Genomic DNA, 24,795 nt, shown 5'->3' with positions numbered 1-24,795 from the left:
CGAATGATCAAACTGCCCTAAATGATCCTCTCTCACCAGCTCACAAGGCAACACAATGGACAGCAAGTGATAGTCCTAGAACAGTACAGAACACAGAGCCACTTTGACACATTGAATTCACTGCGTGTATTTGGCGCAGCACTAAGCACTGTATGTAGTAGACTTGTCCTGACAGGAATGGAAGGGAGGCAGTGAAGATGTGAATCCTAGATAAAAAGCCTTGTTACCCTAAGGTGATCATAGAAAGAAATGTATATTTGACTCATTTGAACCCACAACGGGCCATTATCTGACTGAGTGACACCAGGCCATGAATACAAATAAATCTGGAAGCATCCTTCATGATTTTCAATATGCAATCAGGAACACCGGCACATCTGGGGCATTCCTAAGCATTACCTAAACCTGCATCAGCTCTCTGCTCACTGCAAACATGGCAGGACTACTCCACATCACGTGTCTTTTCCGAGATGTACTGCCTGAGGTCAGTGCTGCATTGCACTGTTTAAAGTCGGTGCCGGTTAGGCTCAGCTTCAGGCAGCCAGCACTCCACTCAAATGCTGATACAACTCAGCAGGGTGCTGCATGAAAGATGTGGTTCAGGAAAATCACCTTGGATGGGTAGATCAGGTTTCAGCAGCTCAGATGGCATTTACAGCTGCCTATTTTGATTAAGACAGGGTCTAGATCACAATTCAAAAGCAACTGAGGTCTGAGGCTTATTTGGAAAATCAAGCTACCTGTGTCCCTGGTTTAGTTCATTCAGTACAAACACTGATGTGCATATGTCACATCTGTCTGTTGCCAATATTGCTGTGGGGTAAAAGTCTGAAAAGGCCAGCATGCTGTGAGCTCCAGCTGTACTGAACTCTCGTAGGTGGAGGTACTGAGCTCACATCAGTACTGAGGCAAGGGTTGCGTCTGTGAAATTCAAGTATCTTCTACTTGTAGCTGTATTCATAACAAACACATGCACGTACATGCAGACATTAACCCTGTGCTTTAACACTATAATTAAACTTTTTTTCTTAAACTGAAATCTTGTTGCACATGGTTATATAGAGTGAATCATCTAAGCCAGTTACTAATTTCACTCCAAGCGTGGGGTGCACACAAGCACAGTGAGGAGTAGAGTGACCACCGTTTGTCCGTGTCAATACCTGTCTGAGGTGATCCGGGGGGGCCACCATTATCACCAAGGTTGTTTTCTTCTCTGCCACGGCGGCCTCCTCTCTCCCCACTGTAGCGGAGGGACCCTCGGCCTTCGATCCCGGCTCTCCCTCTTTTGTGGCATCCTGCTCTTTTTCCTGGGTCCTGGCTGTGGATTCGCATGTTGCAGCTCTGACCCCCGAAAACCAGGACAGGGACTCCCACAGTCCCCTCAGCATCCTTCCCCCAAGCACGCTGCAGTCAGCCCAGACACCCACGCGTGCTCACACAGTCCTGGGAGAGGCAGCTGCAGTGTGGAACAGGCACAAGGGATGTTGGGGGAGTGAGCAGCCTCAATGACAGCCACAGTCGCAGTCAACTGCCGTCTTCAGTCCCCAATATTTCAAATCCACTGCTATTCACTTCCAAAAACTACTGCAATAAACCTTTCCCAGGATTCAGATTGCATTCATACAGCAAACCAGAAAACCCTTTTAATATACACAGATCTCTCCTATACATATATAACAGCAATCTCTTCAGCTAAAGGATAAAAAGTATAGTTTAAAGAATAGACTGCATTGAACGTAATCTTGGCTTGCTGCAATAGACTAAAGAGAAAGCTACTTCTGCTGACATATCAATTCCCAGATCAGACCTTCAGCTCGTTTAAAACATTTGCACATATGTATGATACGGTTGCCTAACTTTAAAACCAAATCAAGCCAGCTTTTTAAAGATCTGCCCAGAGATTTCCACCCTCCCTCTCCTGTACCTGTAAGCACTTCCTACGCAGTCAAAGACAAATGCCTGTGATGGCGGTGAACTCGCACCGGTGCAGAGAGGAGTGATGGGGTAAAAAGCCGGCTTCCCCTCCTCCTCAAACCTGCATGCTCACTGCAGCTGTGCCCTGGCCAATCAGGAGGCCCCACACTGACGGGTCCATCAGAAAAGCATCGGTGCCCCGAGCCTATTAAAAAAAGGGCCTGTGACCGATGGATTTCTTGTCATTAAGAAGGGAACTCCCTCTAACCCCCCCCCCCCATCCCCCATCCATTCGCTCTCATTTATCCTGGAAACCTGCTGACGACATCCCTTAATGTGTTTATTTCGTCCGCCACTGCATTGCCGTGGCAACACATCTCCCTTCAGCGAGGGAGGGGGCGGTTTGCTCACCGAAGAAGGGTCTTTTCATCCAGAGCCCCCTGCCCTCTCTCCCTACGCTCCTTTCCACACGTAAGCACAGTCCATCCAACTGGGGCTGGCACAGGCTTTTCAAGGGCTTCTTTATTGCTTTCTCTTAAAATGCATTCAGAGTTTCAGAAGCTGCAGTCAATTAGCAATTATCTTTTATTCATCAAACACACTCCTGAGGCCTCTCCCTCAAACACGGAGAGAAAAGGGTGCCGATGTATGTAACTCCTTCTGTACCTGCTGAAGACCTTCTAGGTTCTGTGCACACCTGCAATGTGCAGCTCAATGTGTGACAAGGCCAGTTTCAGTCATCCAAATCAACACATTTATATGGGCAAAGAAATTATAATAGTGGTGTTGCATAAACAAGTCCTCCAATCCTCACCCTTTTATTGTCGAGCTGTACTGCTCCGAGTGAGGCAGAGGGGAACCTTCAATCTGCAAGTGCTTTGAACAGAAGCTACTTCTACAATAACTATATCTGAAAACTTCAAATGTGCATGTGTTCAGAGTTGCTTCGTTTTGCTTGATTTTGTGTACCAAGAGCAACCACTGCAAAAGTGGACCTTGGGTAGACTTGTCCATGTTGTAAATTCAACATTACTAGTTTAAAATTGATTGACTTTCACAACACTCTGGCTGAGGTTTCATGCACATTTCAGTCATACAAAGTTAGCTACAGCACTATGTGAAATAAAGATAAAACTAACACAGGCGAGTCTACAAAATAACTACTTGTTCATACAACAAAAACCACTCGTGGCAATTTTACCACTGCAAACTGGAAGTAAACGGGAGTGTAGGTCGTGAAATTCTCATCTATTTATTCCAGAATATCTGAGGCTTTCTCCCTTATCCTCAATGCTGTTTAAGGTTCAAAGCATTTCGAACAGTGCAATGCAATTCCTGCATTCACAATGCTCCACTGTAGTGTATGTTCAGTTAACCACTGGGCTGCCGATGTCTGGTAAATCCTGCCTGGAGTACAAGGTGCAAAAGACCAAGCCACTTAGTGTGAAGAATTTATTTCATTTTCAAATATGTGGATCTGAACTTTAGTTCTGTCACTTCCAAAGAACATCAAGTACCTTAATCTGTATCTACGAAGGGAAAGCATCACATCAATGGTTTACATTTCAAAACCAAAATGATGCAACTATGGGTCACTAACAAACAGCAGTATGCTATTGTTCAGCAAATCCTCTGGTTTCTATTCTATTTGCTCCAAGTGGCACATCAGTCCACAGTACTATCAATGCTATGGGTTTCCTGTGCGTTGCCGTGATTGAACATACCTCAAAACTCTTATGAACTCCCCCAACTAAGTCCTCTTTACCAGTAGAATTGGGGATATGCCAGTGTTGTAACTCACATTGTCTTTCAAACCAATTCAAACACACATCAGGTGCAAAAGAGACTCCAACCACATAGTTAACAAGAAACTTCCCCCCTGTGCTCCATTAAACATTAACCAGTTTAATTAATTTGGCCAGTTAAAGGGAGCCACCAGCTGGTAATCCCGGGTAGTGCACCCTCTTTGTTTAATTTGTCTTTATTTTTAAGAATCCGTTATCCTTTCGCACAATTAATAATTATAAATCACTGCACTTCTACAGCACTTTAATCAAGACACCCAAAATACTTTACATGTGATGGGGTCCCACATCCACCACCACTAATGTATAGCGCCCACCTAGATGAAGTGCGCCAGTACTTTCACCACACATCAGCTACTCAGTGGGAAGGTGGGCAGAGAGGAAAAATGCCAATTATTTATATTTATAGGGACAATTTTTAGGAGGCCACAGAGTAAATTGGGATTTAAAAGCAAAGTGAAGATGAGATGTATAAAAGGTGACAATTATAATTCATGGAATAAGAATATAAATAGGAAATCCAAATTACATTTAAGAACATAACCACATTCAGTTGTGCATGTCTGAACATATACAATCTGATTCATTAGAAGTTATGCAATGCATAAAACAAAATGTATTCGTCTTTTTTTTTTTTTTTTTACATAATCCATTTTTCTTTTTTTTTTATCTAAATTTTCCTTTTAACACATTGTTGAGTTTGGCCGATTGTAGGCAACGTTTTGAAGATAATGAAAAACAAAAATGCAATTTCATAGATACAATATATTTTTGAAAGACACCATGTTTTTGGTGAAGGTTATACTTAAGTGATAGAAGTTGCGTATCTGATACTACAATTCTTACTAATTTTTATCAAGTCAACCGAGTGTTAGCATTTCAAGGTCTCATAGCCTACAGATTCCATCAACGACGTGCAGTGTTGCAGTGTCCACAGCTGCGGGAGCTTTCTTATTCTAATACAATCTGCACAAACTAATTTGTTTTGTCTTTTGTAGAACAAAGAAGGCAAAACCGGTGTGTGTGTAGTGTCAGCTATCCAGGAAGTTATGAGACAACATCCTGAAATACTGAAGGAGCACACAAGCAGGGTTTTCACATCTGCCACGGTATAGCAGGTTTTACATTTTGAAGTGTAAAAAGATGTTTATATGATAGAATCAATGCTGTACATCTATATTATACACTATAGAAACACTTGGACACATAAAACCATACTTTTAAGTACCATGCTGGTTTCCCTTAACACATTCTTATAAATCAAGGTAACCAGGGGTTAAATTGGGATTTGTTATGTGGGGGGGCTCTGTGGTTTCAGGCTTTCGAGGGGTGCACATGTGTATCCAAAGCCTACAAAATCTTATCAATTGACAAACTGTAAAATAACACGTTGAGAGAGCCCTCTGCTATGAACACTAAAATGCTGATCAAAATCATTCTAGATGCTGGCAGTGTGCAAAGCTACATCTGATGACAATAAAATCTTTCTGTAGGCCTGTGCCCTCTCCTTTGTGTCAGTATCAAATATAAGAATGATGCAACCATTAAAGGAGAGAATATGAATACAAAATATTAAGAGTAGAACAGTCTTTTTATTAGGAAAATTAAACAGGAATTGAGTTATATCCTACAGCATTACAATACACAAGTTTTATACAGTTAGTTCCATCAAAGGGAGCACAACAAATTCCATAACTTCAAAATGTGCTCAACTCATTACACTTAAGTCCATCATAGAGAACACAAAATTTAGCCTATGACATAAAAATGCACAAAACTCTTATCAGTATGTTAATTCATCAGATCCGAGATGGGCTGATATCATTTGAATACACCACACAGGGGCGGACTGGGACTAAAAAGTGGTCCTGGACTTTCTAGCACAGAGCACCCCACGGTACCCGGTCCGCAACACACCAAACAGTCCGCCCCTACACCATATGATATGAAACAGACTCGAGAACAGCAGGCGTGTAGGCGCCAGAACATGCTAGTAAGCTGGCGGACCCGAGAACAAATTAAGTGTTCAGAAGACCTAGGGGTCAAGTTCCAAATTTCGTTATTTATTTGCATGAATAAAAACGTTTTGAAAGCACAGGTAGCCTACTGTACATGTTAAGTAGTGAATCACTAGAGACTAATGCAGACCTAGCCTACCTTTTGAAGTAGTCTGTAAGCTTCCTCCTCTTTGTCTCTTTTACCTCTGAAACTCTGAGATCGGATCATCGGTAGGAAACGAACTTGCGACTTACAGTCTTGTATGATACGAGTGCAAAAAAACTAATTAAACGAAATCTTACGTACACTTCATGCCAAAGTGGCGGGAGCATAAACCAAAGCAAGATGACACCAAGAATGACGTAAAAGAGTAAGAGACCATACAATACAAATGGTCCTTTGCTTTCCAACTAGTGCTGCTTATGCACTGCAAACGTCGGCTCTTGTCCAAATAATATACGATAACTATATTTTTATGGCGCATTGACATAGAAGAGAGTGAGGTCATATAGACTGTGCTCTTAACTGAAGTGTATTACCTCCCTCACTGAGGGAGTAGTAGTGTCACATACATCATAGAACCAAACGTATTGAAAAAGTAACAGCAAAAAATTATGCATTTAAATCTCAAAGACTGCTACAGTCCTTCTGGTTACATTGTAGGTCTCTTCTTGATTCTTTGTTATTATTCATCACAAAGATACACCATAGGATTAGGATTAGGATACTGATCAGATTACTGCTGTTGGTCGATGTATAGGCCATCACCATAAAATGCTGGTAACTACAAAACAAAACATACTACTGGTCATGGTGCTCTTTACAAAAAATAACCTATACATAGCACACTAACTCTGCTATAATCCAACTCCGGCTGAGGGAGGCTCGTCTCCTTTACTTCTGTCAGAAATTAATGAATGGTTAGGTTACACACCCAGCTTCTCACAGGGAAAATATTTTGATCTCACCTAACACTACTGTTTTTCCTACTCACAGATTAGTCATGTGGGTCTAAACAAACACATCCACAACCCCCACTTCCCAACCTGTAATCATTTATGCTGGATGGACCAAACACAATGACTTCACTGCGGTTGTCAATGAGTCAGACGTGGGTGCAAGGTTTCACCTCACCACCCGGTGGACCTAAAACAATGACCCGTAACGCTGCAGAAAGACATCGAGTTTTCCTTCACACTCATTCCATTGGGAAAGTGGCATTTTGAGGACTTTCTAACCGGCTCTGTACACCAGTGGTCAACACAAGAACGTGAAACAAGTCCGGGGCACGAATTCAAATCAGACTCAAAACACAGTCGTGGTAAAAGACTAGTGGCCACATAGTGTTCCTAAATTTACTAGGGATAATGCTTAGGATGCTTTAGTAGAAGAGATTAAGATGCCACTGTACTGTGTAATTCCAGTTTCCTATCACATCATGACTGGGGTCCCATTTCACATGAGTGAGCAGGGTGGTTTTAGTCTGTATATTTGAGGGGGCACTTTTGATTTTAGGACAATAGAGGCATTAAATGGATGGCGCAGTATATGAGCAAAAATGTGAAGCACCAACCACCAAGACAGCACTTTCTTTTTTCTCTTAGATTACAGTCCTGACACATTTGACAAGACAATGCAATTATTTCGCAGAAACGCCTGCTTGCTTTCGACGATAGGCTAATACTCGGCTGCTCTCCAGTAGCTTCTAGCACCTTCAGCCTAAGGAAATTGTCAGTCCCCAGCCATGAGGCATTTGGGGGTGGGGTGCGGGGGGGCAAACAGGAAACAGCCTGCTGGATTGCCCTCCACAGAGGCCCAGGAGGGTGTGAAATGACATTACTGAGACTGAATACCGTAATTTAAAGACCATTCTGTTTACGAATAAGGAAAGATACTTGAGCTGGTATTATCCCACAGAGATTGTCACAAGGTTACAACGGACTTCTCCAGATATCTATGGAGGTGGAGAAAAATACTGGCACCTTCCATCAACTTGATCTTTACTACTGATCAGTAGTCAATACATTGTATAACTGTATACTTTAATAAACAATATTAAGTAAATTAGCTGGAGAAAGACAGAGCCAAATTATGGGTGACAATCCATCTGTCACTAATAGAATCAGGTGCTCAGAAATAAAACAAAAAATACGAATCCAGAAATTAACTCTGCCGGTCTTAAACCAGCTGTTCAAAAAGCCCCAAGGTTTCACAACCAAGATTTTGAGGTTTCTAATGTGCTTCAGACACTGCTGGAAGTGCAGACAAAAATGTGTAACCTTGCTTATGAGTCCTCACCATGATCACCTGCTGTGGTGACAGGGAATTTAAGACATTAAAGTCCTGATCACACACATCTACTAAACAGTTGCAGTTTATTTTGTCTCACTGCAAATAAAAAAAATTACAAGACAAGCAAGAGTCTTTTGCACAAGTTAGGTCTAGACCAGATCTGGGTTCAAATGCATGTGTTTTGGTATTTTGCATTTTATTTGGTAAAGTCCCTGACCTCCTCCCGGCGATTACTCAAGATGCATATTTTCAGACTGCGATTTAGTAATTTATTCTCCTGTAAAATAGCACGTATACAATGTTTCATCATACTTTTGCATTACTGGTACTCGTATTGTTTATTTTCATTTCCCCTATGCCCCCTTTCCCTTTGCTCTTACCTTTGACTTAACATCATTTGCACTTGCATCCTAGATTGTAAAAGCGAACAAGACTTATATATTGTTTACTGTATATCTCCTATACGCTTGTGTACATTGGAATTTGTAAATTGCATTATGATAAAAACCAAAGTTAACGGATGACAAACATAATGATCAATTATTATTACCTACATGATTCACACACAAAAATATTAGATTCCTGATCGCCCACAGAGTGGAAACAAATGCAGTGAATGTAATCTCCCTGTTTTAACAAGTCATAGATTGAAAATCGGAATAATTTGATCTCTATGATGCAGCACGTATAACAACGCATTTAAGTACAACAAAACGTTTGTTCTAAAAAGTGCTTCTAAACATATGATTGCGTGATCCCTTTAAAACTTCAAAGGCTTGTGTCCCACATACTGCAGTACAAAACAACAAATGTAGTCCCTTTGTGCTTCCCTCATGTAAACAAGTAATCCTGACTCCAGGAAGCTTCACATAAAGCACTTCTCCCAACAGTTACTGCTAATGTTTCTTTCTTAGTGACAAGAATGCTGCATCTCCCCCTTCTTCAGTCCCAGTGCAGTCTAGACTCCTGCTCAGCACATGTCTGTGCCACGTTGGCCTGCTGCTGAAAAGTTTGCACTATTCAACAAGGAAAGGAAAAAAGCACAGCCAAGACAGTGTTTTGTATCAAGTTATTCTTCCAATTGAATCAAATGAATGCTTTATTCAAGTGTTTTAAAATTATTCCTGCCATTTCAGATCTTAGAACTGCTAATACTGCTAAAATCTCAAAACTTAGTCTTGAAAGCAATCCTTACAAAATTAAAGAGTAAAGAGTAAAACGCCTGATGCCTCTGTAGCACATTATATTGCTGGAATGTGTCATCAGGGGTTTAAAGAAAATGTCGGTCTGATGATCTTAAAGATAACCCTTTACCTTTAGATTAGTAAATAGATAATTAGTCCTAAAATCCTCTCTTAGTTTAAGCTTTCATTCAAACTATGCAATACTTCAGTGCCACTGCTACCTTTGACCTTCAGAAAACCAGGACTAGAACATTTGCAAAACGATCCCAGTCCCTGATCATTTGCAACACAAATCACAATGGCTCAGTACCTGCACACTCGGAGGAGGACAAAACACTCACTATAAACCTCTCCACCTTCCTAACCATTGAAAGGCCCAGTAAGTTGGGGGAGGGTCTCCTTTACAGTCAACTTAAATGGGGGTGGGTTTGGGTGGCCAACTGCTGATTGTTAAAACAAAGCTCCATTCTGTTATAGCGGGTTGGTCAGCCAAAAAAAAAGAAAAGGCTCTCAAAGCAAGTTTTGTACGGGACTGCTGAATCAATTCTGGGACTGATTTCCATCTCACAGTTTGATTAAAAAAGCTGACAGAACTAAATTGATCTGTTTTACGAATGGATAGAGATCCACAGTTCTAGTGGGAAATCCAAACTCACAATTTGTCTTACGTGCATCTGTCTAATAGTTGTTTTGCACTTCATGGGAGTTAATTGTTCCAGTGCCATACAATTTAGTACATGAACACCCACCACAGTGCTACTGGAATTCACTCAAGAGATATCTAGAAGAGGAGGAGTTTATTTTAAGGAATACAATTATATTATATATATATACTCACCTAAAGGATTATTAGGAACACCATACTAATACTGTGTTTGACCCCCTTTCGCCTTCAGAACTGCCTTAATTCTACGTGGCATTGATTCAACAAGGTGCTGAAAGCATTCTTTAGAAATGTTGGCCCATATTGGTAGGATAGCATCTTGCAGTTGATGGAGATTTGTGGGATGCACATCCAGGGCACGAAGCTCCCGTTCCACCACATCCCAAAGATGCTCTATTGGGTTGAGATCTGGTGACTGTGGGGGCCAGTTTAGTACAGTGAACTCATTGTCATGTTCAAGAAACCAATTTGAAATGATTCCACCTTTGTGACATGGTGCATTATCCTGCTGGAAGTAGCCATCAGAGGATGGGTACATGGTGGTCATAAAGGGATGGACATGGTCAGAAACAATGCTCAGGTACGCCGTGGCATTTAAACGATGCCCAATTGGCACTAAGGGGCCTAAAGTGTGCCAAAAAAACATCCCCCACACCATTACACCACCACCACCAGCCTGCACATTGGTAACAAGGCATGATGGATCCATGTTCTCATTCTGTTTACGCCAAATTCTGACTCTACCATCTGAATGTCTCAACAGAAATCGAGACTCATCAGACCAGGCAACATTTTTCCAGTCTTCAACTGTCCAATTTTGGTGAGCTTGTGCAAATTGTAGCCTCTTTTTCCTATTTGTAGTGGAGATGAGTGGTACCCGGTGGGGTCTTCTGCTGTTGTAGCCCATCCGCCCAAGGTTGTACGTGTTGTGGCTTCACAAATGCTTTGCTGCATACCTCGGTTGTAACGAGTGGTTATTTCAGTCAAAGTTTCTCTTCTATCAGCTTGAATCAGTCGGCCCATTCTCCTCTGACCTCTAGCATCAACAAGGCATTTTCGCCCACAGGACTGCCGCATACTGGATGTTTTTCCCTTTTCACACCATTCTTTGTAAACCCTAGAAATGGTTGTGCGTGAAAATCCCAGTAACTGAGCAGATTGTGAAATACTCAGACCGGCCCGTCTGGCACCAACAACCATGCCACGCTCAAAATTGCTTAAATCACCTTTCTTTCCCATTCAGACATTCAGTTTGGAGTTCAGGAGATTGTCTTGACCAGGACCACACCCCTAAATGCATTGAAGCAACTGCCATGTGATTGGTTGGTTAGATAATTGCATTAATGAGAAATTGAACAGGTGTTCCTAATAATCCTTTAGGTGAGTGTATATATACACACACACACACACACACACACACACACAAGAACAGACACTGTTCTACTGCATCAGTAAATGTGAGGCTCCTTCCACTTATTAAGTATGTTCATGGCATACTGTGACTGGCATTTAATTTGAGACACAGGGAGGTTAATTCATTGACATCCAGTTATTTTCTCTCTCCTGACAAACTGTTCAAAACTCAGTTGCCTAGAGAGATTGCTGGATATAATAATACAATAATTAAAATTGTGCGGCACAAAAGTGGGGGAGTCACTGAAGGGTATTTTGTTTCTCTCAGAGGATCTTTATCAGAAGATCATTCTTGGCCACGCTGAACGAAGCCTATATTTCAGGTGTTATTTTAAGCACTGCAGAGCTCATCACAGGGCTGGAGTCAGCAGTGATTGTTGCCTAGCTGTGTGTTATACGAGCACACAGAGCAAAGCCTGGGCTAAGAGGGACTGGAAAAAGGTGGAATAAATATGGGAAGTCAGCAAGGAAAGCAGAAAAACAAGAGAAGAAAAGAAAGCCACCTGGACCACAAGACTGTGACGAACGCACCTATTGATCTCGTACAGCACAGAGTGAAACTTTTGGACATCACTGTTTGTTTTCGACTTTTTCTTTGGCAATACTTCCCATGAACTTATTCAGATGGGAAGAGGGCTATAGAAATACACTAACAACTTTAAAGCACCAAATCATTATGAAACTGAAATGTATGCAGCAATTCATTCAAATGGTTTAAACTAAAACTAAACACATTTACATATAAAATATGAAATAACTTCGTTTTTACTTTAGCAGCTGCAGTTTCCACTAAATTGTAGTTCTCCCCACAATTCATTATTATAAACAGTTCTAAGTGTATTTACTCATGAACCACTGATAATTTTTAGAAACAGTACTCTTGCCTGTCAGACTAAGTCTATTTGCCTTATTGTTGTGAAAGCCTCCGAGACCGGGAAGTTAGCATGACTTTTGCCCGCCTGATTAAACGCGGACAATAGCTGATAACTTGAGCCAATTTATTTAGGGATGCAAAGAATTCGGGTTTGACAATACAGAATAACGGTTGCAATATATAAACCAACGATTCGTTAAATACGTAATGGTAAGAGCTAATCAAGTTTATATGGCATAGTCTTTTTTATAAACGGCATACTGATGCATTGTAACATTGTACAATGGCTGAATTATATCGTTACAACTTCAGACATATTCTACCGGTGCTTCAGTGATGTCACCACGTTGACCCCCTCCACCCCCAAATAAATACATAAACAGATGCATATTATCTCCGTTTCAATGAGTGGATTTGGTGTGCTCGATGAAAAGCCCAATATAGGACGCATGTCAGCACTTCTGTCAGTACTGACACCAATGAGCAAATCTGCACGCAGTGCTGTTCTCCCTACATCATTCCCACGTCTTACCCCGCCGTTGGAAATCTTCCGTGGATTCAGTTTTTAACCCTGATTAAAACAGCTCATCGATATAAACCATGTCTGACCCTGACGATGAAGTCTTTCGCCGACTTATCCGCAGTAGCTTTACACTCACACACACACATTATATAGATATAGATATATATATATATATATATATATATATAAGTTAAAATGCTGTTCGAGCCGCCCACTATGCATTATCTGTAAAACACTAGGCTAAGAGCCAGCACCATTTCTGTGACCCCCCAACACTAAAAAGTCAAAACGTGTGTGTAACTCATCAGTCGATCCGTAACGAGCAAATCCATTAGAGAGTGAGACGAGCGCCAGTCCTGCTTAAGCACTATGTAAACGCTGTCTGCGTGAATCCGGATTAGACTGTGTCAAATGCCAATCCCCCCCCGGAGCAGACAGACAGACAGACAGACAGACTAGCTCGCCAGCTGGCCGTGTGCAGGATTGAAATTATACACATCAGCTCCACAGAGTTCACTCTGTACTCAAAGGACACAGATACTGCACTTCTCTTGAGTCTTAAACGTCAATGTCTTCGCGCATACAGTGCAGTTTGACTTAATTTGACAGTATACCTGCAGTTTTGTAGCCTGTATAATAACATTCAAACTAATTGATAGAAAAAAGCGCACGCAAGAAAATGTGAAATATGATCTTCGTTGTGCGTATTAAACGATAACGGTACAGATTTCGCAGAATTTGACCATTTTCCATGTAGAAAACGCACATTCACACTGCACGTAGACCCCCAGTGTGACAGCAGCCCCGCACCTCCCCGCCCGACTCTGATCGCGGCTCTCCAGGCCATGCGGCTCAGATAAGCGCCGGCGCGTCTCTCACCCTGAGCTCGGTCTCGGTGCGGTGGACGCCCAGCTTCTTGAGCCCGATCGTCAGGTCGTTCACGCAGATGCCGCCGTCTTTGTTGACGTCCAGGATGTGGAAAAGGACCTTGAGGCGCCGCTCCTGCTCCGGACCGCCACACAGCACGCTGCCGCAGGGATGCGATCCCGGGCCGGAGGGGCCGTCGTGTTCCGAGCGGGATCCGGGCGGGTCAGGTCGGGGCGCCGGGTTGGTTCCCGTGCCACCCCCGGGGTCGGAGCCGCTGCCGGCGGGATCTCCCGACTCGCACTGACAGAAGACCCCGCTGAGTAACGGAGAGACAAAGGGTCGCTGTTGCTGCATCGTACGGATCCAACGTGTAGAGACGCAGGAAACACGCCCGGACCGGACCTCGCCGCCAAGACCAAAGGCAAGAGATCCGATGCAAAGGCCAGAGGAGATGCGGTTTAAACCCGAGCGATTTCAAGAAGCTGCAGCGCCGGATGACGGGTGGCTTCCCTCAGACGGACGGGTTTCGCCTGTATAGATGTTCAAATAAAAGATCCGTAACCAGAAGCGGGAGGGAAGCGGATTCCTCCTCTCCCCCAGCGGGACTCACGCACGCCGGCTGCAGACACGGGCTCTCCCGCTCGGCTCCAGCGCGTCCTCTGCGTTACTCTCGGTCCAGATTAACCCTCGATCGCAGATTCAAGTCACTCTGTCGGCTTCGTGTCTGGGATGCTCGGCCTCTCTGCGCTGTATCGGGCGCACTGTGTCTCGGTGCTCCGGGTCCAGTTGGCGCTCGTCCTCACAGCTGTTGCCTCAGACAAAACGCCGGTAAATGGCGGCCGGTTCCCGGAGAGGAAATGGGTCACCAACTGGGGGTGGGAAGAGCTGCCGAGTGTGGATTGATGGGTCAGGCGGCCAATCAGAGTGTTTCCTCAGCCCCGCCCGGGTCCCGCGGCGCACACAGCGGCACATCCTGGAGCAGCGCCGGGCTGCCGGCCTGCGTCCCGCTGCGCCGCTCATCCAGCCCAACAGTTGCGCTTAAACTTTTCAGCTCTTAAACACGGAGATCATTTAGGCGACAACATGGCAGGAATGAAAACCAGCAGACAGAGATGTCTTCCAGCTCTAGGGTTGGGAATCACTGCTGTAATAAAGTTTAACTATATCATGATCTCCACGTCCGACAGACATGATTTGCTTCTTTGCAAATTGTCTTTAAGTGTAGCAGCCACACAGCAATGAGAGCCTTGTGTTCAGTAACATAATGCATTTGTTCTGCGTTATTCAAAGGGTTTTCTTTTACTAAGTGCGTATACTATTAATAACATGGCTTTATTGTAATAGAACTAAAACCATCAACTTAAAATATATATATATATATATATATATATATATATATATATATATATATATATAGGATCAATATAATTAAAAAATGTAAATACCAGTTTAACTTATGTAAAAATAGCTATAAGCCACATGAACAGTATTTGATTAAGCACCCATTTTTCTAATAATTTGTTTTGCACAAATGCGGTAAGCCTACAGCAGCTTTATATAATGTTTTATGTTCAGTGTTCCACATTTTATTCATACAGCTGCACTAGCAAAGGTAAATTGATTTGTTCTGTGATTATATGTATATATAATATTTATCTCACAGCCAAGAGAGCCTATTTAAATAAACATTCCAGAAAGTAGAAGATAGGTTGTTCTATTCACATATAATTCACGCAATATTTCTGTAATTCATTGTCTTAATCCAAATTACCAGTGCAAACTAAATTAAATATGCACATATGTGTTTTTTCTTTGCTTATTTATTGGGTAATGTTTAAAAATGTAAAGCATATATAAACCCATGTAAAATGAATTCTGCACTTCCCATACCCTGCAATATACACTCACCTAAAGGATTATTAGGAACACCATACTAATACTGTGTTTGACCCCCTTTCGCCTTCAGAACTGCCTTCATTCTACGTGGCATTGATTCAACAAGGTGCTGAAAGCATTCTTTAGAAATGTTGGCCCATATTGATAGGATAGCATCTTGCAGTTGATGGAGATTTGTGGGATGCACATCCAGGGCACGAAGCTCCCGTTCCACCACATCCCAAAGATGCTCTATTGGGTTGAGATCTGGTGACTGTGGGGGCCAGTTTAGTACAGTGAACTCATTGTCATGCTCAAGAAACCAATTTGAAATGATTCGACCTTTGTGACATGGTGCATTATCCTGCTGGAAGTAGCCATCAGAGGATGGGTACATGGTGGTCATAAAGGGATGGACATGGTCAGAAACAATGCTCAGGTAGGCCGTGGCATTTAAACGATGCCCAATTGGCACTAAGGGGCCTAAAGTGTGCCAAGAAAACATCCCCCACACCATTACACCACCACCACCAGCCTGCACAGCGGTAACAAGGCATGATGGATCCATGTTCTCATTCTGTTTACGCCAAATTCTGACTCTACCATCTGAATGTCTCAACAGAAATCGAGACTCATCAGACCAGGCAACATTTTTCCAGTCTTCAACTGTCCAATTTTGGTGAGCTTGTGCAAATTGTAGCCTCTTTTTCCTATTTGTAGTGGAGATGAGTGGTACCTGGTGGGGTCTTCTGCTGTTGTAGCCCATCCGCCTCAAGGTTGTACGTGTTGTGGCTTCACAAATGCTTTGCTGCATACCTCGGTTGTAACGAGTGGTTATTTCAGTCAAAGTTGCTCTTCTATCAGCTTGAATCAGTCGGCCCATTCTCCTCTGACCTCTAGCAGAAACAAGGCATTTTCGCCCACAGGACTGCCGCATACTGGATGTTTTTCCCTTTTCACAACATTCTTTGTAAACCCTAGAAATGGTTGTGCGTGAAAATCCCAGTAACTGAGCAGATTGTGAAATACTCAGACCGGCCCGTCTGGCACCAACAACCATGCCACGCTCAAAATTGCTTAAATCACCTTTCTTTCCCATTCAGACATTCAGTTTGGAGTTCAGGAGATTGTCTTGACCAGGACCACACCCCTAAATGCATTGAAGCAACTGCCATGTGATTGGTTGGTTAGATAATTGCATTAATGAGAAATTGAACAGGTGTTCCTAATAATCCTTTAGGTGAGTGTAGATACAATCAGGTTATATGAACGTTAATCCAAAAACGTTTGATTATTACAAAATGAGTGCAAGGGCTGAATGGGTTATGGTATTAAATATAAAAGGCAAGTCTGGGAAAGTCAAACCCTGACACTTTTGTTGCAAATAATTATTTAATTATAATAAGTCTATTCCTCTTGGATTACCCTTTAAATAACGAAATAGGTAAAGCCAATATAATGTTTAGTGTTTAAATGAATACATGACACAATATTTGCATTTTTCAACCCCAATCTAGGAGAGCATAACATTAGAGAATCGTAATATCAGGGATGTGTGCACATACTGTAAACCCAGACTGTGTGCGATGAGGACCAGCCGCGTCAAACGCAGCCTCCGTACCTCAGTCCCAGGGAAGTCACTTCACTTCACTTCACTTCACTTCACTTCACTTCACTTCACACACAAAGCGCGTTGAAAAGGCCAATATCGTGACATGAAACTGTATTTCAAAAAACAATCTTATGTATCTGCACTTCTGTCTGAAAGTGTGTAATATATGCATATATCCCCATCTAGTCCGCACGCAAAGCTTCACACGCACTGTGGCACTAAGCACGGCCGCCGACAGCCCGCTCCCCCGGGCCGGCCGAGCCTCACCGGGCACGCCGGCTTCCACGGCGCCACAGCGCTTGATTGACAGGGTGATCTTCCAATAGCTGCACTGAACACAAACGCACAACCCATCCTTCCGCAAATCAGAACGCAGTGTCTCAAAGTGGGCGGGAGCTGGGCCATTACGGACGTAAACGTTGTTTGCAGGAGGAAGAAGTCGATTCTGGAAGCCATTACGTTGCGCATATCTATAGAGTAAGTCTTACTATTTTTACGTATACTACGTACATTTATTCTTGCAAAAAGAAGAATTTCTAATATGGCATCTCAGGCCAAAAAGAGAAAAATGAATTTTTCCGAAAGGGAGGTGGAGATTATAGTGGAGGAGATGGAGAAACAGAAGCACGTACTGGTTAACCATTTCAATGCTGGAGTCACACATATCACCAAAAACAACGCGTGGGTCGAGATCCTGAAGCGGGTCAACGCGGTGACTACCTGTCAGCGCGAACTGGCCGAGGTCAAGAAAAAGTGGTCCGATCTGAAGACCGAGGTCCGACGGAAAGTGGCCCAGGCCCGGGCGGCTATGGAGGGGACCGGCGACTGCACTTCGGTGCCCGTGATACTCACTTCCATGCAGCAGCGCATCTGCAATCTTTTGGGGGAGGCCACCATCATCAGCCTACCTGCGGGAGACGGCGGCACCGAGATCACCGTGCCCGTGCCCATGACTTCTGCAACTACGGTGACATTAACCCAGAGTAAGTGCAAGCAGCAGATATCATTTTTGTAATGCATTTGAAAAGGGAGAAATACATCCCAGAATAAAAGTTTGCTTTTGTAGTTATTTCCCTAGTTCTGGAAAGTCGTCTACAGTGTTGTGCATCATAAGAGACCACTCACTGGCTTCATAAATCACACAAAAAGAAAAATCTAATCTCGAAAATGCGCCAAAGTAACGTTTCTACACATTATCTGAACAGTGGCAGCACTGGCTTTTATTTTACAGTTGTGCATTTCGTTCATTTTAGTTGGCACTCTTGGCGTAGAAAAGCGCTGTTTCCAGTTGCCGGTCTCAGTCTCGCATGCCCGAGCTCTTTGCACTGTGTAGGACATGAGACACTCCTGTAGGATTTCAGTCAGACACGAGTATGCACACACCCCTCACTCCTCTCTGTGACGGGCAGGTAGGAGGAGCCCTTTCTCATTGGGTGGCATCGAAATTGAATTTGCACTTGTACCACCTTGAGTGAGATGCCTCTAAATCTGTACTCTACTCAGTGTGATATATTTCATGATTCAGCATTATAAAGTAGATGTTGGAGCACCTAATCATGCATTCACACAAGGCCTGTGTTGGCAATGCAAAGAAGGATACATTTGAAAGCGTGTCAAACAGACACCAATGTATACTAACACACTTTTGCTTTTGGTTTTATATTCCATCCTTAAGTAACATATCAAAATTGAAAGAAACTGAATCGACCTCCTATTGTGGAATGATGTCAGTGTAATTGGGGGGATGCGGGGTCAAACTGTTATGGTCATACAATTATCTGGTTGAAACCCCTTTGAGGATACGAACAGTGTTTATTGATATATTGCAGTCCCTATTATACAAGAGTTTTTAAATCTGGTATTCGCAAGAGGATGATGAAAATTTCAAGCTTGCATTTCAGATATTTCCTATGTGTTCTGCTCCACCAAGTACAGTATACAGTACACAGTACACTGCAAACGGCATTGTTTCAAAGGGTGTAGTCTGCAGGCCAAGCCACTTAGCGTTTCTCAGTAAGACTAGCATTTATGTTCTGTATTCTTTTAACTCATAGACATTCAGACGGCTTCCTCTTCGGCAGCTTGTGAAGTACAAAAAACACTAGAAGGTAATGCCTTTTTCTTGCAGTTACATTTGAACCATTCATGAGAAGCAATGTGGCCCCTCTGTTGCACACAAATCCAGTGTGGACTTGAGATGAAGTGTTTGGTGAAGTTGACACAGAAATGAAAGTTGAAAGTTTCGCCTAACTATAGTTTCCTCCTACTACTGTAACTATGCCTAAACATCTTGAAATGTATTGTTATAACAATGTTTTATTGTGTCATATATAATATTTTAAGTGGTAACATAAAGACTAATTTTATAGAGGAGATGTATTTCTTAAACTAGAGACAAGGAATAATATTGCCCTTTGATTTCTAGGGTTGTGTTTCATTCTTTACTTGGAACGTAACGGCTGTGGAGTATTCAAGAGAAACGAGTCTCTTAGTGTAGAACAGTCTCAGTCATGATGTACTTACATAGTTACATGAATAATAACCACTGTCCACCGCATAGTGTCTCAGAAACCAATTCCAAGCCGCAGAATTATAATAATAATAATTAAGACAAAAAGAACAAGCAAAGTTTCATCCACGAAAACTGTTGTCTTCTCACATGTGTCAGGATGACAATTCATGTTTTTCTTTGTTTGTGTCTGTTTTTCGTTGATGTAACTGCCACATTCTAGCTGAAACCACATACCACACATTGGAGGAAGGGGTGGTGGAGTACTGCACGACAGAAGCCCCGGCCACCGTGACAGCAGAGGCCCCAGTGGAGATGATCTCAGCCCAGGCCGAGTGCTCCATTAAGCCCCAGGAGCTGAAAAGCCGGATCGCGCTTAACTCTGCCAAACTCCTTCAGGAGCAGAAGGTGACCAATCTGCATGTGCGGGAGATCGCCCAGCACCTGGAGAACCAGAATGACCTGCTGCAGATGATCCGGCGCTCGCAGGAGGCCCAGGCCTGCGCCCAGGAGCGCCAAGCACAGGCCCTGGAGGGCACCCAGGCGGCCCTCATTGCCCTCATCCAGATGCTGCGGCCCGCGCTCAAGGACTTCCGTAAGTTCCTGCAGAGCAGCACCAACAATTCCTCCCCCGGTCCCCCTGCTGAGGGCGGCGAGCAGAAAGTCAAAGCCCCCCCGCAGCCAGAAGACGTGCAGTAGAGCATGTCACGCTCTGGGACTTACTAACACATCACTGTGGCTCAACGAGAAGAGATTCTGGACTTGTGTGTGTGTATATATATATATACATGTATATGGAAATAATGAGTAGGTTGCGTTGCCAAGCCAGTGCTTTGTATTAAATGTATTACGAAGACAAAAACAAGACAAGCATGGTAGGGATCTTGGACTTGTTGTTCATGTGTGTACAGAACTGCCTATAATTATGGGTCTATGAAGACCTCAGTCTGTTGTCCAAATCAAACCAGTGGAAACACCTCCAGTGGACTTTTAGACCTCTTCAGTATTCTACACCATAACCATATCAGCGGGGACAGCCGGCCATCCTAAAAGGAGGAAAAGGCACTGGGCTGAGTGTACTGAACAAACTGCTTTCATCTCTGAGAGAGGGGCCGTGGACTTTGAGCTGTAAACTTGTAATTATTTTATATCGGTACATCCTTGTATTGTATGAGTGAGGACACTGTCCTGTTAGCAAATTGACATTTTTTATATACATTAAATCGTACTGAATGATCAGCCTTCACTCACACAGAGAACCTGTACAGAGCTAAAATAAACTAACTCTGATGCCAGTTATTTTAGCATCATTCATGGATGTTAACGCAGTCTTTTATTTCATCTTCTTTTTTAATTTATTAAAGAACTCCTTCCTTTGCTCTTTGATGCTGAGTGTAAATACATCATTCAGTCTATTTCATGCTTCCATGCTCTAGAAGGATTATAAATAAACTACACAACATTCAGATGTGTATTAAGCTGATTTTGTATGGGGCATGATTTAAATCAAGAACACCACCGAGCTGTCTGGATTATATGAATGCTAGTGAATTAAGCTACGGCTCAAAATTCAGATTGTTTTGGCATGGTTCTATTATAATTGCTGTAACCTGCTGTTCAGTTTTTAAGATAAATATATGCTCGTGCATTATTATCAATTGTTTACTGTCTTCAGTTTTACAAGCTTCAAGATTCATGAATACTCATATTCACCTTTCTGCAACTAATAATACAAATGTTTATTTTTTTGCATTTATATAGTTTAGGTTTAGAAGGCATGTTTCACCTAGTGTTGAACCCTGCCACATTAAAAACAAGTGCAGAGAAAAAGTGGAATTGTCCAATGATCCCACAGTACTTCCATGCCAAATATTTAAAGGTTATTCTACCAGTTATGAATGAGTTTGTTTATGCTCTCTGTGTGCTTGATATTATTTGGCTTATGAATTATCTTTATGCCACTGCTGCTTATTTTAATGTGCCTGGGTTCTGTATTAATAATAATTAGATCTGTGTAATGTTGGAGAAATGTTGTTATTAAATTGAATGTATTAATAACATTACATTGAACTTTTCACATGATGCAACAGATTGGTTTGTCTAATATACTTGCCTTGGAATTCTGTCAACGCGTTAATTTAAAATGAATGGCTGCATTTAATTATTATGTACACAGTGCTCAGGAGAAGAATGTTATTTAGCAGATGCACTTGTGCTTTCCCAAACCTCTCTATTGGTGTGGTCTGAAGCTGGGCTTTTCAACATCGGTGCTGTTTGTTCAAATGATGCAATAAGACAATTTTCTGAAACAGATATTTTTCAGTTTTCTTCAAGAAGTCCCAGGTTTTAGAAACACCCTAAGTGTATTGCCAAACATATAGTAAACGGGGCTCAGTTCGGATTTCTTCAAATTGTTTAATACATTGTTGTTCCTCTATAGCTGTTGTCAAGGACACGTAAATTTGGTACTTCAAATTAAATCACAAACATAGTATCTGGTACATATTCAGATTACAGTAATGTTATTCTTGTTTATACATAGAAGAACACTGGGGAAGATAAATAATATACATTTTTATATGTACCAAAACGAATAGGACAAATTAAGTTTTATTTCCTTAGTTTTAACTATACAATTGTATTTATTTGTTGTATCTTATGAAGGTAGTACATCTATAAAAACAAGCACAACTATACATTTACTTTAATTAAAATTGTTCTTTGTTATTTTACATATTATTAAATATCATTTTTTCTATTCTAACCTTAGTTGTCATTTAGGAAAAAATGTCTGACAATGCAGTTAGACATCCACTACAGTACATAGTGAAAAAGTACATTTCTTCTTAGGCAGCAGATGGCGCTTTACACTCACATTTTGACAATGAAGTTGCACTGCTAGCTTGATAGTCCACTGCTCAGACTCTAAACTGTGTAAGCAGACGTTTCTACACCCTGCAAATATTATTTTCATAAACTTGGTTGTTAGTGGGCTAGTAGATGGTTCAGTTCTGTTCTTCTAAATAAACTCACACATGCAAGACAAAACATGCAGAAGTGTTAAATTGAGCAAACATCACACATCTACCATAGATACAAAGTGTATAAAGGCTGCTGCAACACTTTGTCCAACACCTGCCTTTGAACAGAGGTTGTGAAACGGCAGCAACTTTACATTGAGCAAAACATCATTACTCCATCGTAGAAAAAAGACAATTTGGTACCAGCATTACTGTTATTATTATTTTGTAAAAATGCCCTTTAATATATTTTTAAACGGACAATGCCAGAGATAGCTACATTTGTATTTAGTTATTTAAAAAATTATATATATATATATATATATATATATATATATATATATATATATTGCATTTCGGGTTATTAAACTTTTGAAATTCTAAAATGTCTTTCAGTTCTATAGATAATTATAAATACTTGGTTGTTTATTCCATAATAGTACATTATTATTATTATTGTTATTTGTATTAGTTGCAGCAGCAGTTTTACTTTGTTAAATACAAACATACACACACACATACAGATGGGTGACAAATTAAAGGAAAAATCTGAATAAATGAGTGGAGGAACATAATGAATGCAGATGCCACCAAACAGGTGTACTGCATGATACAATTAAGCAATTAGCATCCTAGAATGCTCTGTGGCATGTAGAAAAATGCTTAGCAGGCCAGGTTGACCCCATTATTGGGGCACGAATGGCTGGAGCTTCAGTCACAAAGATGCTCAACTGGCTAGTGTTCTCGACACTACTAGCATGTGTGGGACACCAAGAGAACGGGACAGGCCTGACTGCTGGACCCCTACAGTGGGGGGGTCCGGAGGCTCTGTTATGCTGTGGGGGGCATTTTCCTGGCATGGTTTGGGTCCACTTGTCCCCTCAGAGGGAAGGGTCACTGCAAATCATGACAGAGTTATTCTGAGTGATCACCTTTATCCTATGGTGACACATTTATATCCTGATGGGAGTGTCTCTTCCAGGATGACAATCCACAGGGCATAAGGGCTCACTGAATGGTAATGAGTATGAAAATGACGTGACTCATATGTTATGGCCTTGATCTTTTGGGAGAATGGTGTTCCATCCCTCCAGTACAGTTCAGAGACTCATAGAATCTGTGCCAAGAGCACTGAAGCTGTTCTGGCGGCTTGTGGTGCCCAACACCTTACTGAGACACTTTATGTTATTTTTTCCTTTCCTAATTTGTCACCTGTCTGTATATATATATATATATATATACACACTCACCTAAAGGATTATTAGGAACACCATTCTTATACTGTGTTTGACCCCCTTTCGCCTTCAGAACTGCCTTCATTCTACGTGGCATTGATTCAACAAGGTGCTGAAAGCATTCTTTAGAAATGTTGGCCCATATTGATAGGATAGCATCTTGCAGTTGATGGAGATTTGTGGGATGCACATCCAGGGCACGATCTCCCGTTCCACCACATCCCAAAGATGCTCTATTGGGTTGAGATCTGGTGACTGTGGGGGCCAGTTTAGTACAGTGAACTCATTGTCATGTTCAAGAAACCAATTTGAAATGATTCGACCTTTGTGACATGGTGCATTATCCTGCTGGAAGTAGCCATCAGAGGATGGGTACATGGTGGTCATAAAGGGATGGACATGGTCAGAAACAATGCTCAGGTAGGCCGTGGCATTTAAACGATGCCCAATTGGCACTAAGGGGCCTAAAGTGTGCCAAGAAAACATACCCCACACCATTACACCACCATCACCAGCCTGCACAGTGGTAACAAGGCATGATGGATCCATGTTCTCATTCTGTTTACGCCAAATTCTGACTCTACCATCTGAATGTCTCAACAGAAATCGAGACTCATCAGACTCATCCAAATTCCCCAGATCTCAATCCAATCGAGCATCTGTGGGATGTGCTGGACAAACAAGTCCGATCCACGGAGGCCCCACCTCGCAACTTACAGGACTTAAAGGATCTGCTGCCAACGTCTTGGTGCCAGATACCACAGCACACCTTCAGAGGTCTAGTGGAGTCCATGCCTCGACGGGTCAGGGCTGTTTTGGCGGCAAAAGGGGGACCTACACAATATTAGGCATGTGGTCGTAATGTTATGGCTGATCGGTGTGTATATATATATATATATATATATATATATATATATATATATATATATATATATATATATATATATAGGGTACTAACATTGCATTCGTTGCATCACACAAATATACAAATGGCTACATTGCTGTTAAAA

General features: G+C 42.1%; 2 protein-coding genes across 3 annotated transcripts in view; one reads left to right on the top strand and one right to left on the bottom strand.

Annotated features, from left to right (window-relative positions):
* The window catches only part of LOC136758444 (calcium-binding mitochondrial carrier protein SCaMC-2-B), a 32,097-nt gene extending 17,732 nt beyond the window's left edge, over nucleotides 1-14,365 (bottom strand). The window contains exon 1 of the mRNA XM_066712800.1: nucleotides 13,547-14,365. Coding sequence (XP_066568897.1) covers nucleotides 13,547-13,888 — 342 coding nt within the window. The 5' untranslated portion in view covers nucleotides 13,889-14,365. The remainder of the gene's footprint in view (nucleotides 1-13,546) is intronic.
* A 3,083-nt stretch (nucleotides 14,366-17,448) lies between these two features.
* naif1 (nuclear apoptosis inducing factor 1) lies at nucleotides 17,449-21,617 on the top strand. 2 transcript variants are annotated; one of them, XM_066712797.1, is made up of 3 exons: nucleotides 17,449-18,004; nucleotides 19,076-19,129; nucleotides 19,754-21,617. In XM_066712797.1, the coding sequence occupies exons 1-3, from the start codon at nucleotides 17,563-17,565 to the stop codon at nucleotides 20,227-20,229; spliced, it is 972 nt and encodes a 323-aa protein (XP_066568894.1). In that variant the 5' UTR covers nucleotides 17,449-17,562; the 3' UTR covers nucleotides 20,230-21,617. The 2 variants fall into 2 exon arrangements, with proteins under 2 accessions (XP_066568894.1, XP_066568895.1); XM_066712798.1 differs by lacking the exon at nucleotides 19,076-19,129.
* The last annotated feature ends 3,178 nt before the right edge of the window (nucleotides 21,618-24,795 follow it).

This window comes from Amia ocellicauda, chromosome 9, assembly GCF_036373705.1.
Source record: "Amia ocellicauda isolate fAmiCal2 chromosome 9, fAmiCal2.hap1, whole genome shotgun sequence".
In the NCBI taxonomy this organism is placed as follows: Eukaryota; Metazoa; Chordata; class Actinopteri; order Amiiformes; family Amiidae; genus Amia; species Amia ocellicauda.
This window is presented reverse-complemented; position numbering and strand designations above follow the sequence as displayed.